The sequence below is a fragment of the Chelonoidis abingdonii genome, chromosome 11, assembly GCF_003597395.2.
Source record: "Chelonoidis abingdonii isolate Lonesome George chromosome 11, CheloAbing_2.0, whole genome shotgun sequence".
NCBI lineage: Eukaryota > Metazoa > Chordata > Testudines > Testudinidae > Chelonoidis > Chelonoidis abingdonii.
Window position 1 is genome coordinate 14,255,660 of NC_133779.1, and position 19,963 is coordinate 14,275,622.

At 51.2% G+C, this 19,963-nt stretch overlaps 1 protein-coding gene across 1 annotated transcript; it reads left to right on the plus strand.

The window, feature by feature from the left end:
• Positions 1 to 18,681: 18,681 nt before the first annotated feature.
• LOC116832351 (olfactory receptor 13H1-like) lies at positions 18,682 to 19,614 on the plus strand. Its single transcript, XM_032793050.1, has one exon. It carries the CDS (start codon positions 18,682 to 18,684, stop codon positions 19,612 to 19,614), a length of 933 nt encoding a protein of 310 aa, XP_032648941.1.
• The last annotated feature ends 349 nt before the right edge of the window (positions 19,615 to 19,963 follow it).

Sequence of the window (19,963 nt, forward strand, 5' to 3'; positions counted from 1 at the left end):
CCTTCTGGCCCTCCAGTTCAAAGTCTTTGTCCTCCAGACGTGTTTCCAGGTGTTGAGTTGTGGGGGAAGTTAGGCCAAGGGATGTTGTCACTTCCCATCTTTATAGCTTCTTCCAGCTTATTGGGAAGATCTTTTGCTAGTGGTGGGTCAAGCAGTCGCCATTGTCTAGATGCTCTTTCTGCGATGGTCATCGGGAGGGTGGGTTCCATTCAGTGTCGGTCCTCAGCCACAGCCCCACACCTAGCCAGACCCTCAGGAGGTGTCTGCCCCAATGGGATGCTGAGAGCCAGCTCTGCCCTGAGCCCTGGGCCCAGCAAAGGGAACACCTGGCTGGGAAGCGGGGACAGAGATACTGGGGGGTTCCCAGCGGGGGGGAGCTACAGCTGCTGGACGTTCGGGGCCAAGGGAGGGAGGATCCCTGCCCCTAGGGGGATCTACATAGCAGGGGTCACTCCCAGGGGGATGCTCCCCCAGTTGCCCCCACTGGAGCTGGGGCCCAGGCAGGGCCAGCTTTAGGAAGTGCAGGGCCGAATTCAAACAGTTTTGACGGGCCCCCAGCAGGGATGACTGAAAAAAAAAATGTAAAAAAACATGGGACTTGTACTCACTGGACAGTCCTCCGAGTCTTCGGCGGCACTTCAGCGACGGGTCCTTCACTCGCTCCAGGTCCTCGGTGGCACTGAAGGACACGCCACCAAAGACCCAGAGCAAGCGAAGGACCCACCGCCAAAGTGCCGCCGAAGACCCAGAGCGTCGCCAGGTGAGTAAAAATTAAAAAGGCGCCTCTAGCCAAGGAAGGGATTCTCACTGGGTGCGGGGTCCTCTTAGGTGCGGGGCCCAATTCGGGGGAATTGGTGGAATAGGCCTAAAGCCGGCCCTGGGCCCAGGGGCTGCCAAGCCAGCACCGGCCTCAGAGCAGAATTCACTCCCCATCTGCCAGGATAATTGAACCTGTAACATACACTGGGTCATGGAGTGAGCGGCCCAAATGTTGAGTCACCATTTCAGCCCCTTCCCGCCCAGGCCTGGGTGCTGGTTCCCCCATCCAGGCTGATGCTCGTTTTAATTCCACAGAGGGAACCAACCCAGCTGGACCCCAGCAGCCAGATCCCAGCACGACAGAGCCAGAAGGAGAAGGTGAGCGGGAGAAATGGAACAATTCACCCCCCAGGGACCAGGGCTCCTGGCTCAGATGCCCACGGGGCCATTCAAGCCGTTTGGAGGGGGATGGTCCCTGCAGACAGAACTGATGGGTTCAGGTCATCTACACAGAGGATGATGGATAGATCCATGGGAACCTGAGCTACCGGTCTGTGGGACTGTGCGACTGTGGGAATGTAGGGTGGCGGACAGAAGGGAATGCGTCTGGTGAGGGATAGAAAGATGGTCTAAGACCTTGTCTACATGAAAACTGGACCCAAAATGATGAATCCAGTGTGGTTCCCAGCCCCCACTGGTGATCTCAGAGCGAGTCTGAGCTGTGGGAATTCGCACTCCCAGTTTGATACAGACACGTTTGGGAGATGAGCTCTCCTGTAGCTCTACAGACACAGGGGCATCCTCCTCCAAAATAGGAATAGCTGCACCCAGACCTGCTCCACAGTGACTCCAGGTGCTAATGGCACCTGAGTGGGGCGGGGACCATCTCTGTGTCCTGTGTCCATACAGCTCTGAGCACATGGGGCCCAGGACAGGGGCTCCACATAATTAATACAAGTCACTAATGACTGCAGTTCCAGTTTTTGTGGAGCCAGGCAGGAGCTGTATCAGCACTGAGGGTCTCACTGGGATGATCCTCCCCTTCTGTGATCCCCAGGGCTCTGAGCCAGCCTGAATCCCGTCCTCTTCCTCAGCCCAGGGAAAAGCCCCCATTGCTGGTTGGCAGGAGGAGAGTTTCCCCATATAACTAACCCCAGACACCAGGGCTCCAGCTTTCTCAGCACCCCTGCCTCTGCTCCTGACAGTTGCTGGTTCTATTCCCGCAGGGGGAACTGACCCAACACAGCTGGGAACACCGCCGGATCCCACCCGCCCAGGCAGCACATGGCCAAGTACCGGGGCTGGAGGCAGGAAATTGCCATCAACCTCCCCAGAAACAGGTTCACCCCTCTGGCTCATTTCATATGCTGGGGGGTGGTCACTGGACAGCTGCCAGATTGGCTTGGTGGGGGTAAGGCCTGGAAGAGCTTCCTCTCAATGCACAGCCTCACAGACTGGGATGCTGTGCTGCCCCCTGGCACCACAAAGCCACACATGTGGGGCACAGCTCGATGTGTATCCCCCTGGGAGAATGGGGACGAAGAGCCGGGGATCATGGTCCCGTGTATCCAGTCTGTCTGGCTGCGACTGCAGACAGGCTGGGGGAATGGTTCAGAAGCAGGGCTCCCCCTTTGCAGGGGTGCTGCCCAGCAGGGTGTTAACCCTGGAACCTATCAGTTCACACCTGAACCCACCCATTCAGAGTGACACACTGCTGACTCTGGAACCTAACAGTGGCTGTTCCAATGACAGCACCATTACGTCTACCATGGCTGATTGCTTCAGAGGGGCATGGTTCTCCCAATGATCTCCCAGCACAAGGGTGTTTCCATTTTGGTGATTAGACAGTTGGTGACCCTATCTGGGGGCAGCTGGGGCTGTCAGTGGTCAAGGGGGTGTACCCTGGAGCTCCCTGAAAAGCAGCCAGGGGAAACCAGCATGGGAGGCAGGATACTGGGTTAGATGGGCCCATTGGCCAGAGCTGGTATGGCCAGGCCTGGCTAGTCCCATGGCACCATGGGTGGTGGGAGGGGCTGGAAATGCCTTAGACAGACAGACAGATGCTGGAGGAGCCTGGGACCGATCAGCCTGGGTCAGAGCCAGTGTCCACCTAGAGCAGTCTCCATTAGCTGTGGATGGGTGGATATAGAGGGGTGTCTGTGTGGGGGGTGGGGGAATAGATGGATAGACACAGGCAGGAGCAGCAGAAGTGACCTAAAAGTGTGTGTGTCTAGGTGGGGGGGCACAAGTCCCTGAACCATGGTCCCACCCTCCAGCATCGCGCCAGTCCTGAGGCCCAGCCCTCATGCCACCCCTTTCCCTAAAATCCTGCTCCTCCATCATCTCTTCCCCAAAGACCCCTTTCTGTGTCGTCGCCTCCCACCAAGACCCCCCCTCGCTCCTCTTTGCCCCCTCCCACCGCCCCTGTTATGGTGCCCCAGGAGAGAGCGGGGTGGGTGCGAATAGATTAGATAGAGGGAGTGGATGGGCATATGAGGCTGTGGTGGTTTTCTGCTGTGGGGAGCAGAAAGGGGGTAGGGGCCCTTGTTCATCCGACTGGATAGTGATCCCTGACCCCACCTCCTGAGATCAGCTGCTGACGACCCCTCCGCCTTTGTCACCCCCAGATTACACCCAGGGCAACATCGTCCGTCTGGCCCTGGGCACCGGGGTCCTGCTGGCCCTGGCGCTGATCCTGGCTGAGGCTGCCCCAGGATGGAGACGGGGCAGATGCTAGGTGAGGTGACCCACACACACACAATTCCCCCCACTCCAGCCGGGCAGCCCCAGTGCGGGGTAAGCGGGGGTCACCATCACCCCAAGTGACATGACACCACATTGTCAGGACAGAGCCAGAAGAGCCAGTGCTGAGCCGGCCCTTCTGAGTAGCCCCCAGGGGTCTGGATGTGCCTAGCTTGGCATGGAGTTGGGAGAGGAGCTGTGCCAGGGCCTTCATCTGGGGGTGGTGGAAATGGCTAACGCCAGCGGGATGGGGAGCCTGTGCCACAGGGTGCCCTCAGGGAGAGCTCCGGGGCCTACAAGGCGGCTGGAGCCATGGGGACATAGGGCTCCCTGGGGGCTATGGCTTGTGGGCAGCACCCCGTTTACCCATGGCCTCTGGGACACTCTCCAACACAGCGAAACCGGAGAGGACATTGGCTCGACCCCCCCAACCTGAGCTGCCTGGGGGTCGTTCACGCTGTTGTGGCTGCTTAGTCTGCGAAGGGGCTCAGGCTGCAAGCTCACATGTAAAACCCCCAGGCAAGTTCCCCAGGTGTGCCAAGACCCCGCAGGAGTTTTCTGGGGCCCTGGAGCAAGTGAAGGATCCTGCTCCAGAGGCCCCAAAAACCTCTCATGGGGGCCTTTGCGAGGCCCAGGACCTGGGGCAAATTGCCCCACTTGACCCCCCATCTGGAAAGTCCTGCACGATGGGCCCAAATCTCTCTCTTCTTTGTTTTCCCCTCTGCAAGCTGGAAGTTGTCCCATTGCCATGAGCTCCAGCCACCCCACGCAGATAGCTGATTAGCAGTGCCCCGAAGGCCCTGGAGATCCTTTCCCCTTCCCTGGTTGTGCTGTTTTCCTCCCTGCTGTGTGTTTCCTCCTCTCCAAGCTCACGCTCCTGGCTTTCCATCGGATGCTGCAGTCGAGTGTATGGCACCATCCCACCTGCTCTGCCTAGGGGGACCAGACCCAATGTGAGGCCAGCTCTGCCGGGATTGTCACCATCCAGAGTCTGAGCAGCTGTTCCTCCGGTTGTGGGGAAGAGAAGCTGAGGGATGATGTCACTTCCCCTCTGTTATATTTTCTGCCCGCTTGCTGGAAAGATCTTTGCTGTGACCCAGGAATCATCCAGCAATCTCCATTGTACACAGTCGCTGGAATAGTGGTTTCTCTCCTCGATGGGTGTGGATGAGCCATTCACACTGGCTGGCTGGTCCTTTGTTGCAGTTGAGAGGTTGGCTGTCGGCTTCTCCCAACCTCACAACACATTTCAGTAGCGCACACAGCAATGCTTCGTAACTTCCCATACCAGGATAGCACAAAAACTCCAACAGGATATTAATGTTTAACAGATCAAGACTCTTAAAATGATGTCTCACAAGGCATAATTTGTACCCAGCCCATCATGATTGTGTCACAGTGGTGAATATGGGGGCTTCAGGGTGCTACCTTGAGGTACAGATTGTAACCCTGTGGGATCACTGCAGCGCAGGCAGGGCCTGGGCAGGAGCCCAGGAGGCGTGAGGAACAGACTGTGAATTTCCTTTCCCATGCAGAGGCAGCTGTTCGTGGTGTCCCCATGACAGCAGGGCAGGGTTCCCCATTTTTACTGATATAAGCAGAGTCAGGATGAGCTCTACCCTGACATCTGGTGGTGAATTATGGGGAGCGTGGAAAGGAATTTCAGGTATTTGCACTGGCACACCCACCCCACCTAGTATAGCCAATGGCAGCCTGGGATGGTTATTTTGACAGCTCTGGGATCCCAAATTTCTTTGTTATTGGGGCAGGAGAAATAAAGTGTTGTCACCCTGATTATGTAAGTGAGGAACTAGGAGACTGCTTTATGACGGAGATGTCTCAATATAACTTAAGTGACACTTGCTAGACAAGGGACATGGGTTCCAAAACCCAGTGAATTGAGAGAGGCTGGGGATAGGTATCTGTGCTTGGTGGTGTAGGCTTCTTGTGTGAGCCAGAAGCACCAGTTCCACCCACTCCTCTCTCCACTGCAGACTATCAGAGTTGATTTTTTTATTCCCTTAAGAATCTAGATACAGATTACTGAGCTGAATTCACTTTGGGCTAATGGCACACTAGCACTGGGGCTCCCCTACTATGAGTTGAAATCACTAAAGAGCTAGAATTACTGTGCTGGGTGCACTGAGTACTGTGCTAACTAGTGGGGGAGCCTGAAGCTGTACTGTGGAGCAGAGCAGCTGACAGAGCGGAATGGAGCAGTTGTGGAGCCACAGAGTGAGTGGAGCTGAGCAGTTTGTGGGAACGGCTGGAGCGGATCAGGGGACAGCTGGTGGAGCAGAGCAGCTGGCAGAGCAGAGCAGCTGTGGGACGGGTGGAGTGGCCAACGGAGCGAGTGGAGCCGAGCAGTTTGTGGGGACATCTGGAGCAGATCACGGGACAGCTGGTGGAACAGAGTGGCTGGCGGAGCAGAGCAGTTTGTGGAGATGGCTGGAGGAGCAGAGTGGAGTGGCTAGTAGAGCAGAGCAGTTTGTGGAGAAGGCGGAAGCAGAACTCCACGGAGAGGCAGGGCAGTTGGCCTTGGACCACGTAAGGTTCCCTTTCTACTCAGGCTGTGGTGGGGGGGACCTCTGCAGATAGACTCTCGAACTCTGGGGCTGCACTGACCCAGGACAGAGACTTTTGGATTGTGGGACTTTTGGTACTGTGGGTGATTTGGGGGTTGCTGGACTCAAGAGCCCAGGGAAAAGGACACGGCCCAATTTCCTGGGGTGGGTCTTTGCTCATGGTTTGGTCTACGAACTCTAGCTGAGGTGTTTTCCCATTTAATGCTTGTTGTTTATCTCATGTAATTAAACCTTTTCTGCTACACCGAGCCTGTTCTTGCAAGAGGGGAAGTATTGTCTCTTCGAGGTACCCAGGGCTGTGTGTAAGATTTTCCCAGGTCACCGGGTGGGGGCTCGAGCCGGTTATGCATTGTGTTATTGAAACGGAACCCCTGGATACTGAACCCGGCCCTTGTTGCTGCCAACTCAGAGGGGCGGAAGGGTTACACTTATTTTTTATGAGTTGCTATGTAATAAATTGTATGTGCTCTGAACTCTATTTAGTGATCAGTGGGTCAGGGAAGTGACCTGCCCTAAGTGACCACAACGAGCCTGGGGGTCAAGCCCCCAGGGATCCGGGGCCCAGCCTGGCTGGGATTATGAGGACTCTGTTGCATGGGAGGGAGGAAGGGAGCCCTCGAGGTCGGGCCGGCCTCTGGGTAAAGGGAGTGGGAGCGAGAACTCAGATCCTTTCACTAGCCAATCCCACCAGGGTGGGTATGAGCCAGGAAAGTTCCCCACAGTAGTGGGACCCTTCCCCTGCTTACACTAGGAGCAGAGTCAGCGGCCACCCTGCCCATCCAACCAGAGAGTGAAATGAACCAGTTCTTCCCCCTACAAGCACCTCTGCTCCGGTGACTCCCGAAGGAGCGAGACTTGGAGCCGGGCTGACTCCGGCTGTTGGCCGCAGTCGCTCAGCCCCCATTTCAATAGACAGGCCGGGTGTGATCCCTTGTCCGGGGGGTTAACCTGAAAGCTTTGCCTGTAAGTGGCTGCTGCTGGGGGTTTGCCCAGGAGCCGAGTAGAACCAGGGGCTCGGTTGGAAACGAGCCCCGTACCCCAGCCTGTGTAACGCTGGCGAAGAAGAGAGTTTCCCACCCTCTTGAGCCCTCTGGGCCTGAGACTCTCTGCAAAGAGCAGCTGGGATGGGGGAGTTTGGGGAACAGACTGAGGGCAGGGGGTGGGGAAGATTAGAGGGGAGACCAGCTGAGGTCAGGGAGGGAGTGGGGGGCAGGAATTTGAGGAGACACCAAAAGGGGGCAGGTGGGTGAGTGTTAGAGGGGAGACATGACAGGCGTTGGAGGGGAGACGCTATGGTCGGGGAGGTCACAGAAGGGCAAGACAGGGAGTTAAGGGGAAATGGGGATAGGGGTTGGGTGGGTGGGTGTTAGAGGGGAGACATGACGGGCATTGGAGGGGAGACATGCTATGGTCGTGGAGGTCGCAGCGGGGCAGGACAGGGGGTTATGGGGAAATGGAGATAGGGGTTGGAGTGGGGATGGGGCGGGCGGGGAGATGGGCCGAGGTCAGTGCTGGGGAGGGGGGAAGAGGTTTGAGGGGAGACAGGACAGGGCAGAAAGGAGATGGGATGGGGTTGGGGGGCAGAGGTTGGATGGGGATGGGCAAGGGCGGGGGAAGGGCTCTTCTCTCACACAGTCTGGGTCGGCGGATGGGGGGGATTGTTTTGCTGCCAAAACTCTGGTTGAGCTTGGGCACCTCTGGCCAGCGGGGAGGGGAGCGAGGGGCAGGCGACACCCCCCATGGCCATGGAGCAGATACACTCTGAAATGCTCACGAGGGGGGAACCATTGTCCTCCCAGCTCCCTAATGTTCACCTCATGTTTGTTCTCTCACCCACCTATATTCCCCTGCTCCCCACAGCCCCTGCCCCTGCAGCCCAGGTAGGCACCATTTCCCCAAGGCCAGCCTGGCATCAAGCCCACCAGGGGCTCTGGGAGATGGCGGCCATCTTAACTGAGGGTGGAGAAGCATTAGAGGGGAAACGAGGCAGGGGATAGGCTGTGAGGGAGGACAGACCGTGGGGAGGGAGGCTGTGAGGGTGATGTCACACATGGGCAGGTTGGCAGGCTGAGCAGGAGGGTTTCAGAGTCAAACCTTCCAGCACCAGGAAATGCCACAGTTACAGTTTCCTGACAAACCTTAACTCTGCTCTCTCATGCACATGCATTACGACACCATCCTTTAATTGCATAAGTATGTATTAATTTTACCTACATGGGTCACCCGCCACTTGAACCGAGATTGAAAAGGAGGCAGAATTTTCATGAAAATAGTGGTCAGTCAAAGATTGAAGATGAGGCATGTGGTCTTCTGGCTCCCAGCCCGGGGGACTCTCCAGAAAGCTGCAGGGTACATTGAGGGTGACCTCTCTCCACTCCCAAAAATGACACAGACCAGGTGCAGCCTGCATGATGATTGGCCAAACTAACAGTCCCAGGGTTTCCTGGGTTTTGCAAAGACCTCTGCTTGCTTTAACTGCACTAGATTTCGCAAGCAGATTAGAGACAAGGTGTGATGGACGCAGGAAGAGAGGAGATATTGTCGACTTCCTGTAGCTGGAGCCACCAGCTGAGTTCCTTATGTGCGGCTTGGTCGAGCTGGTTGAGGGGCCCCTCACTGCCCCATTACGGCATCTGCTCTCATCTTCTTCCTTGGTGACTATCGGAGATAGCCAGGGCATGTGTCCATGGGGGAGATCTGAGACCAGGATGTAGGATCCAAGTGCGCTGGGATCTGGTCCCTAATGACCCATCTCCTTTCCAGGCTGCTGGCTGGCCGGGCAGAGCAGGGTATTGAGACGTGAGTATCTCTGGGGCTGGGGAAACTTTAGTGTTAAGGACCAGGGAAGGGAAAAGAGGAGCTGAACCCTGAGACTTCCCCCAAAAAACTCTAATCAATTCCCCTGAATTTACCTAGCGGGGCTGAGATCGGAACCTGTCCCTGCCCCTAGTGCTGTCAGGAGTGACTCCGAATTGACCCTGGGGGCCTGAGATCAGATCCCTGTCCTGCCCCCAGTGCAGTCAGGGGTGACTCCAGATTGACCTTGGGGGGCTGAGATCAGATTCTGATGGGTGTGGTTCACAGAGGCGACAGATCGGAAATGCCCTGCTCACCCTGCTGTGTGATTCCCAGGGACTGTGAGGACGGGGTGGTCTCTGGACACCCAGGGGCTGGATGAGGGCAGGACTCACAGACAGACACCAACAGGGCAGGGCTGGCACCTGCCCCACTGACCTCCTGGTTCTTTCTTAATCCAGACAGAAAGTTTCCCAAACCCTCCCTGTCCGTGAGCCCCCAGTGGGTGACTGAGCTGGGGGGAAAACGTCACCTACCGGTGCATGGGTGGGCAGCCAGGCCTGAGGTCTGTTCTGAGTAAAACTGGAACCCATATAAAGACACGGGACCCTTCTCAGAATGAGGCTGAATTTCCCATTACCAGTGTGGGACAGGGCAATGGAGGGAGTTACACCTGCCGGTATCACACCACATCACAAACCCCTGACTGGTCGGAGCCCAGCAACCCCGTGCAGCTGGTGAGGGGCCTGGCTCAGCGTCGCTGCTCCCAGCCCCACAGCCAGCTGGACACTCAGGGGGGCTCGGACCCAATGGGATCCTCAGAGCCAGACTCTGCCCTGAGCCCTGGGCCTAGCAGAGGGGACACCCACCTGGGAGCAGGGATGGAGTCAGTGGGGAGTTCCCAGCCACTGGAGATTTGGGGACAAGGGAGGGAGGATCTAAGCCCCCAGGGGACCCTTAGGTGTCACTTATCCTACCTGTGCCTCCATTTCCCCTTGTACGAATGGGGGATAATCATACTTCTTGCAGCTGGTGTCTGGGTAGACAGTCAGGGCTTGACTTTAGGCCGGGGGCTTTTTCTCATTGTGTCTGAGGAGCCTCCAGCACTTCTGACTTCCAGCCCCTCCCACCAGTCTAACCATTAGACCCCACTCCCCTCCCAGAGCTTGGGAGAGAACCCAGGAGTCCTGGCTCCCAGCCCTGCTGTTCTAAACCGCACTCTCTTCTGGCTCTCAGTCCTCTGCTGTAGCCACTAGCCCATCAACCCTCCAAGGCACTGAGCCAGGCTGAAGTCCCCTGGGTGGCCGGGTGGCTTAGTGGGGAGAGCGCTGGGGCCGGGACTTAGTAGACCTGACTGCCATTCCTGGTATGGCCATGATTTTCTGGGGGACCTTGCCAGACTCTCTGTGCCCCCCTCTTTGCCTCAGTTTTCCCCTCTGTAAAATGGGGCTGATGCCCTGCCCCCCTCTGTGAAGCACTGAGATCTGCAGGTATAAAGCGCTGGAGAGGAGCCGGGTGTTGCTGTACCAGATACAATCTGGCCCTGCCCAGTGCCACCAGCCTGAAAGCGGTGGGTTTCCAGCCCCTGCCAAAGATGTAGCACCTACTGGCGACTGCTGTGTACAAGATAGCGGCTGTGAGGGCCTGTGGGTCTGATGTGTGGGGAGGATACTGGCTAGATGGGCCCAGGGGTGTCATCCTGTGGGGCAGGGTTGGGGAGCGGGAACACCAGGCTGGTGGGGGGGCCATTAGATAGATAGATGGGTACAGATTTTTTGCTCCATTACAAACTCAGTTCCTCTCCAAGCAGGAATCAGGACAGGTCAAATGTTTCCCACCGAAACTTTATTTCAATGGAAAATTGGGTTTTTAACCGAACATAAACGATAGCAGAAAGTGTCAGTTCTCCTGGAGATCTTTTTTTTAAAATATTTCTTCAGCAAACCAAAACTTTTTGCCAAAAATGCTCAGTCCCATAGTTACCAAACCTGAAAATTTTGGCTGAAAACACAAAATGTTCCATTTTCTCAAGAAAAATTTAAAAAAAAAATTGAAGAAAGCAAAAATGTTGTGTGACCCAGCGTGCCTGGGGCAGCCCTAACTAGAAATGCCAAGGTCAGGGCAGGCTGCAAAAGGAGAGCAGATCCTCCCAAGACAGGTGGGTAACGCTGATCTTAAATCTCTCAATCAGTCACAAACTGTGCATCTGATCCCCCACCTTGGTTATCATGGAGCCCCACAGCCCCCTTTCATAGAATATCAGGGTTGGAATAGACCTCAGGAGACCAACTAGCGCCCAACCCCCTGCTCAAAGCAGGGCCCATCCCAAATCCATAAGTGATCCCCTCAAGGATTGAGCTCATAACCCTGGATCTGGCAGGCCAATGCTCAAACCACTCATCTATCCCTCCCACTGCAAAACAGCAGCAAACTGGTAAACATTCCTGTCTCTGGCTCCCAATCAGCACCTAGATCCTCTACAGTGAGAAGTTATTTAAAAACTCTGCTCACTCTATAAAATGTTCTTCTGACCCTAAAGGCTCGGCCATGTCACCCGAGGTTTGGATCTTACCCAACATACCACCCTGCCAGCCAGTCCTTCAGTGTCTAAAACTAAAGGTTTATTATCAAGAAAAAAGAAAGAAGAAGAGAGCTGTTAAATGGTAAAGTAATCACATATACACAGATTTCAAAGTCCATGAGGTTCCTAGTGGTACTGGTGAGTTTGCTGGCTTGAAAGTCCCTCTGGAACAGATCCCCAGCTTGGAAAGGTCACTCAGTCCTTTATTCAGAGCTGCGTTTGCAGAGCGGTTCCTCCTGCGGTACGAAGCAGGACTGAAGACAAACAGCAGAAGCTGAAGTTGCCTTTTAGTCTTTTGCCATGTGGCCTGTGCTTCCTTTGTCCCAAACACAGGCTGCCCAGCACATGGCCTGGAAGGCTTAGAGTTCTGTCCAGAGGCAGCCCCTGCCTGCCTTGCTGAGTCATAAGGTGTATCTGCCTTCGCAAAATGGGTCAATTGTATAGCTCAGTGGTTCCCAAACTTGTTGTGCTGCTTGTGCAGGGAAAGCCCTTGGCAGGCTTGACCAGTTTGTTTACCTGCCACATATGCAGGTTCGGCCGATCGCAGCTCCCAGTGGCCGCGGTTTGCTGCTCCAGGCCAATGGGCGCTGCTGGAAGCGGTGGCCAGTACATCCCTCAGGCCATGTCAATTCCAGCAGCGTCCATTGGCCTGGAGCAGCGAACCGCAGCCACTGGGAGCCGTGATCGGCCAAACCTGCAGACGCGGCAGGTAAACAAACCGCCCCACCCTGCCAGGGGCTTTCCCTGCACAAGCGGCGGAACAAGTTTGGGAACCACTGGTACAGCTGATGGTCCTTAATGGGCAAGGTGCTGTACATTATTTATTATGGAAGTGTCTAGAATCCCCAGTCATGGCCCCATTGTGCTAACTGCTAGACAAACCCAGGACAATCAGACTGTCCCTGCCCCATAAACATATGAACAAGATGGCTCTCCATTACTGTCCACTCTAGCAGTTCCTGTGGGTTCTAATCTCCCACAATGCACTGCTGCTAGATTCTGAGCTAGGAAGTGTGATTCAGGTACCCAGAAAACATTGCAACAGAACCGGACCAGGGCAGACCTGCACTTGTTTTGGCACTGACCAGCATGGCTTGGAATTGTTCTGGGGGCACAGGGGCGGTGGAGGAGTCAGCATGGCTGCAGTGCACTCAATGAACTTTATCTGCATAAGATGACTCGTTACCAGCCTTTCCGTGCCAAATAGTTCCATTTTCCATTGCTTGGACGCCAATTACTCCACCTTGCACATCTGCTGCGAATTCAGCTCAAAAATTGACACCAGGCTCAAGCTAATTGCTTCTTTGGGATTCAAACCCCCTGGAGAACCAATTTGTGAATCGTCTCATTATGCCCAAGATCCTGTGCTTAGAACCTTTGTCAAGCGTATAAAGATCTTGAGAAAATGTAACTTTCTTCTAGTTCATCTGAGCTCCCCAATTCTCTGCAGGCTGAGAAAATGAACGAATCTGCTAAGCATAGTGGCTAGAAGGTGTCTGAGGCCTGTCTCCTCTGATCTAGCAGGGGATGATTTCTGTGTCATTTCCTTATTGAGTCGTTCTCTGCTCTTCCATTTCCAATGTGCATGCCATCTGGATAAGCCCAGGGGCCTGGGTCCTTGTCTAGGACTCGCAGAAGGCACTGGAATTCGCACACATGGTTGGGGTCTGGAATAGAGGCTAAAATATATGGAGAATCTTCCTGCTAAAGTGATCAGCCAGAATTAATCTGATCAGCAATAGAAATCTTTTTTGGTATTTAAAATAATCATCTCTGGCTTTAACCCACCCAAACCGATGGTGTTCCAAGCACCTGACTTTACTGGGGATGCATTCTTCCAGTGACAGCCCTGAATTGCCTCGATATTGCCTGGCTTTCACATCTGAAAAGGTAAATGGCTCTTTAGACGTCTTAATTTCACACTCACTGTCACTGGCACTAAGTCCCAGAAACTAGCAAATTTTTCATCTTTTCCCATCCCAAGTTTTCTCAGGACTCTTCCTTTGTGATTCTGCAGGATGCAAATTCCCAGGACATGCTTCTGCGAATCTCCTGGCCTCTGTGAATCCTGGGGCTATGGAATGAGGTGAGTCACTGGGATTTTTCCTTCACTCCATCTGCAGAACTGCCCGTTTGATCCGGTGTAAATATTTTTGTTCTGGTTTTCTCTTTTTCATTCCTACATAGATCAGAAAGGCATTTTGGTAACTTAATTGGAAATGATCATTTATTATTGTTGTTTTATTTATTAAATATGATACGTGGTCCCATCAGTAGAATCATGTAGGACTGGAAGGGACCTCGATAGGTTGTCTAGTCCAGTCCCCTGTACTCAAGGCAGGATTATATGCTTATTCGATTGGGCCTATTTTTCTTAAAACCACACTGGCTGCCATTAATGATGCTACCATCTACAATTTCTTTTCTGGTTGCACAATAAGAAAATGGATTTAGAGGCTTGATTTCTGGCCAGTCATAATCTATACTCACCTACCTGGGGAGGAAATATTTGATTAGCAGCAGCTTTTCCAGAAGAAAAAAGCATCAAGAGATGTGATGGTTGGAAACGGAAATGAGGAAAAATCAGCCTTGAAATAAGGTACAAATATTGAACCATGAGGCTGATTAACCTGTGGGACAAATCACAAAGGGACAAGGGAGATTTTCCATTGCTTGAAGTTTTTAAATCAAGACTAGCCTAGCTTGATCTGGTCTGGGTTTAAAGCAGGGATGACCAGGGAAGTTCTCAGGCTTTTGTTATACTGGGCGTCAGACTAGATCAGGGGTAGGCAACCTATGGCACGCGTGCCGAAGGCAGCACACGAGCTGATTTTCATTAGTACTCACACTGCCCAGGTCCTGACCACAGGTTCGGGGGGCTCTGCATTTTAATTTAATTTTAAATGAAGCTTCTTAAACATTTTAAAAACCTTCTTTACTTTACATACAACAATCAGTTAGTTATATATTATAGACTTATAGAAAGAGACCTTCTAAAAACGTTAACATGTAACACTGGCACACAAAACCTTAAATTCAACTGAATAAATGAAGACTCGGCACATCACTTCTGAAAAGTTGCCAACCCCTGGACTAGATGATCAGAGTGGTCTCGTCCAGTCTTAGAATCTTTGACATTAGTTCCCTGGCATATTTTCACATACTGAAGCAGCGGTTGGGAACTTTTAGTGTGTGGGGACAGGTTCGAATGGCCAGTAAGTGCACAGCAAGCTAGCGGGCTGCAGATTTACACACCAGCTGGCAGTGCACTGAGGCTGTATCTACTCTGTGGCTGCTATTATTATTAACCCTCTGGCAGTACAGTAGTGTGGATGCTTCCACTCAACGGTAGAGAGTTTTACTGACGATTTAGTTAACCCATCTATTCCATAGGTGATACCATCTTGACAGAAGAATTCTTACGTCGGAGTAGCTGTGTCTACACTGGAGGTTAGATCAACCTAACTATGGAGCGCAGGCTGCAAAATTTTTCACAGCCCTGAACACTGTAGTGAGGTTGATCTACTTTTCAATATAGAACATAAGAACGGCCACATTGGATCAGACCAAAGGTCCATCCAGCCCAGTATCCTGTCTTCCAACAGTGGCCAATGCCAGGTGCCCCAAAGGGAATGAACAGAACTGGGAATCATCAAGTGATCCATCCCCTGTCGCTCATTCCCAGCTTCTGGCAAACAGAGGGTAGGGACACCATCCCTGCCCATCCTGGCCAATAGCCATTGATGGACCTGTCCTCCGTGAACTTATCTAGTTCTTTTTTTAACCCTGTTATAGTCTCGGCCTTCACAACATCCTCTGGCAAAGAGTTCCACAGGTTGGCTGTGCATTGTATGAAGAAAGACTTCCTTTTGTTTCTTTTAAACCTGCTGCCTATTCATTCATTTGGAGACCGTTAGTTCTTGTGATATGATAAGGAGTAAATAACACTTCTTTAGTTGCCTTCTCCACATTAGTAATGATTTTATAGAGCTCTATCATATCCCCTTAGTCGTCTCTTTTCCAAGCTGAAAAGTCCCAGTCTTATTAATCTCTCCTCATATGGCAGCCGTTCCATACTCCTAATCATTTTTGCTGCCCTTTTCTGAACCTTTTCCAATTCCAATGTATCTTTTTTGAGATGGGGCAACCACACCTGTATGCAATATTCAAGATGTGGGCGTACCATGGATTTATATAGAGGGAACATGATATTTTCTGTCTTATCTCTTTCTTTCTTAATGATTCCCAACCTTCTGTTTGCTTTTTTGACTGTTGCTGCACACTGAATTGATGTTTTTAGAGAACTCTCCACAATGACTCCAAGATCTCTCTCTTGAGTGGTAACAGCTAATTTAGACCCCATCGTGTAGACAAGGCTTAACTCAGTGTTTAGAGAAACCCTGGGGCCTATTGGGTCCAAAGCACCTGTGTCAGTTTTGAAAGCACGACATCAGTTCCTAAGTCACTTACACATTTTTGAAAAGGTTGCCAGAGAGCTAATCTAATCCATGTGCATTAAGCCATGTGCATCATTGTCAGGGTATGTGGGGGAGCGAGACCCAAATGGTTTTTAAAACAGGAGCTGGGCAGCATGAATGGGCATGTGGCTAAACTGTTAAATGAATACTCTGGAAATATGGATTCAGATTCCAGATCTGCAGTAGGCCCCGTTGTGTGATCTTAGATAAGACCCTTTGCCTCCCTGTCCCTCTTTCATCCATCTGTGAAATGCAAATACATTAGACTCCCTTGGTTTATCAACTGAGCAGGTTTGAGGAGTTCATAGCATTAAAACAATCATAAAATTGAACCTCTCAAAATGACACAGGTCTGGTGTATAAACTGCCATATGGTGCTTTCTTCTTGTCTTTCAGGTCGTTGCAAAACAATTTCCAACAAAGTGATGGCATCAGAATGTGAAAAGACGTTGCTCTATTTTTCATCAATATTACTTTTGTCAGGTGATTTCTTTTTTTTAACCCCATCAGGGAAAGTAGTTTGTAAGACTGATGTTTGTAAAACTGAGAATCTATTCTAATAACAGCAGCAGCTGTGTGAATCACTGTTTTTTGAGTCACTCGCAGTCCCAATTTTATTAAAAAATGCAGGTTTGGGTCAACCTGAAAAACAAACGTTATGAAGTTTTTCGTGGATCAAAAAATAAAATCAATTTGCATTTCAGGCGGAACTCAACATGTTTAGTTTCAATTCAAAGCATCCGTGAATGTATTTTTAGTTATTTTTAATAAAATTAAAGGAAATTCCAAACGAAAATGTCATTCCAAATTGAAAATTTTGTTTCACTTTGGGGAAATTGTAAAAAAAAATTTTTTTTACTTTTTCAGGGTGTTTTGGTTTCATTCTCTCCCCCTCCCCCTGACATCAGCAATTTGGTGACAGCAACACAAGTTCCTGAAATCTGTTGTTTCATTTTACCCAAAAAAGTTTCAGCTGGAAGATTTCCTCCCGCTGTAATAACCCTTGTCCATTTACACTGTAAGTTGCATGGGAAAGGGACTATTGCCAGAGCACTTATCACCCTCCGGGAAGTGATTTTGGTTTGAGCCTCAAAAGAACGTAAGAGCGGCCAGACTGAGGCAGACCAAAGGTCCATCCAGCCCAGTATCCTGTCTCCCAACAGTGGCCAATTCCAGGTGCCCCAGAGGGAATGAACAGGTANTATTATTTTTATCCTAAACAAAAGTCAATGAAATTAACATGTTTCAAATGGCACTGCCCAGGGTTCCTTCATGCTGGGGATCTGTCAGTGCAGATCTGCTATCAGACCTAGAGAAACAGCTGCATCCTTAAGGTCAAGCACTTTACACCCTATGGACAGTTTGTTCATTGCCACTTGTCTGGTCAGCCACCCGGGACTGAGAGAGCTCTTGTTACAGCCTATCCCCTTGCCACTGCTGTCCTTAGCAGAGTGTCACAGTCCCACTGCAAGCCTCTTTCCAGCTCCAATTCCCACCTGCTTTGCCTCTGACATTAGTTGCCCTCAGAGTCAGAAGGAATATCTTTTAGCTACCAAAAATCATGATATATTTTTAAATTAAATTTAATGTCCATGACTGTGAAATGTACCCACACAGCAACCCCTGCCTACGTAAGAACATAAGAACAGCAATACTGGGCCAGGCAAATGGTCCGTCTAGCCCAACATCCTGTCTTCTGACAATGGCCGGTGCCAGAGGGATTGAACAGAACATGACAATTATTGAATGATCTGTCATCCAGTCCCAGCTTACGCAAGTCAAAGGCTTAGGGACACCCAGAGCATGGGTTTACATCCCTGGCCATCTTAGCTAACAGCCATTGATGGCCCTATCCCCATGCATTACGCTAATATTTTTTAACCCAGTTATACTCTTGGCCTTCACAAAGTCTTCTGGCAATGAGTACCACTGATTGAGTGTGTGTTGTGTGAAGAAATACTTCCTTTTGTTAATTGTAAACCTGCTGCCTATTAATTTCATTGGGTGACCCCTGGTTCTGGTTTTATGTGAAGGAAAAAACAAGACTTCCCTGTTCACTTTCTCTACACCATTCATGATTTTATAAACCTCTATCATGTGCCCTCTTAGTAGTCTCTTTTCCCAGCTGAATAGTTCCAGTATTTCTCTCTCTCCTCCTACTGAAGCTGTTCAATACCCCTAATTATTTTGACCTTCTCTGTATCTTTTTCGATTCTAATATATCTTTCTGGAGATGGGGCAACTAGAACCGTAAAGGTACAGTTCACTTTTTTGACTGCTGCTGCACATTGAGTTGATGTTTTCAAAGAACTATCCACGACTCCAAGATCTCTTTCTTGAGTGGAAGCAACTAATTTAGACCCCATCATTTTATATATATAGTTGGGATTATGTTTTCCAACGCGCATTGCTTTGCATTTATCCACATTGAATTTCATCTGCCATTTTGTTGCCCCATCACCCAGTTTTGAGAGATCCTTTTGTAGCTCTTCGCTGTCTGCTTGGGACTTAACTATCTTCAGTAGTTTTATTTCAGGTGCTAGTGCAATATAAACAACTGTACTCGGTACATTTCAGCATTGTGCACAGCATTGTGTAGACTATTGCAGAAAACCGTCCATTTGCACGTCATGCCCGGTTTTGCTGACTTTGCATGGCATGATGTCTCTCCTGTTGTTAGCCCTCAATGTAGTAACCAGTCCTCCTGTCTCTTGGCAGATGAGCCCTGGATTGTGGTACCATGGAAGGAGACAATGACTCTGTGGTGACTGAATTCATCCTGGTAGGAATTTCTGGTGGCCCTCATGTGAAGTTCACCCTCTTTGGCTTCCTTTTTGCAATCTACCTACTGACCCTGGTCGGAAACACTCTCCTGATCCTGCTCACCAGAATGGATCTCCGACTCCACACCCCCATGTACTTTTTCCTCAGTAACTTGTCCTTCTTAGATATCTGCTATATCACCATCAATGTCCCTCAGTTGATGGTCCATTGTCTCTCCAAGAGACCCTCCATCTCCCTGGGCAGGTGCTTGGCTCAGATGTACATCTCACGCTTCTTGGGGATAACTGAGTGCCTTCTGCTGGCTGTGATGGCTTATGACCGCTGGGTAGCCATCTGCAAGCCACTGCGCTATACCCTTGTCATGAGCAACAGGGTCTGCCTCCAACTGGCAGCCATGTCATGGAGTGGCAGTCTCCTCCTGTGCCTGTCTGATTTCCTGGCCAAGCAACCTCGTTTTTGCGGGCCCAACATCATCAACCACTTTGCTTGTGAGCTCCAGTCCATGCTGAAGTTGGCCTGTTCGGACACCCGCAGCAACCAAATCGTGATGATCAGCACCAGCGTTCTGATCCTGCTGGTGCCCTTTTCCTTCATCCTCATGGCCTATGTCCACATCATTGTGGCTGTGCTGAGGATCCACTCCACCCAGGGCAGGACCAAGGCCTTCTCCACTTGTGCCTCCCACATCACCGTGGTGGCCTTGTTTTACGGGGCGGCCATCTTCGTGTATCTGCGACCTCAGTCCAAATCTTCCGCGGATCAGGACAAGTACATTTCCCTTTTGTATGGAGCAGTCACTCCGATTCTAAACCCTCTGATCTACAGCCTGAGAAACAAGGATGTGAAGGAGGCCCTGAGGAAGTTGGCAGGAGAGAAAATGAATTGCTGAGAGCTTCCAGATGGTTAAGGAAGGATTCCAGTTTCCCAGACTGAGGCAGACTTTATTTGTTCAAGTTTCACCTCACATCTCTTTCTGTATAAATTGTAAATGAGTAGAATAAAGGAAGATAGAAATAAAAAGTCAAAATATTAATTTTTTTCCTTAGAACAGGGAATCTTTTGGTGCAGAAGTGTCAAAATGTTATGTCTGACACTAACGTGTCTTCCCCTGAGCACTACTGTTAATTATGAGGAAATACTTCTCTGTGGGCTGAAATACATTTCCCCACGGTGCATGCTGGTCACATGTTGTGATGGGTTCAGTCACAGAGACCCTGTAGCAAGGCCAAAGACTCACC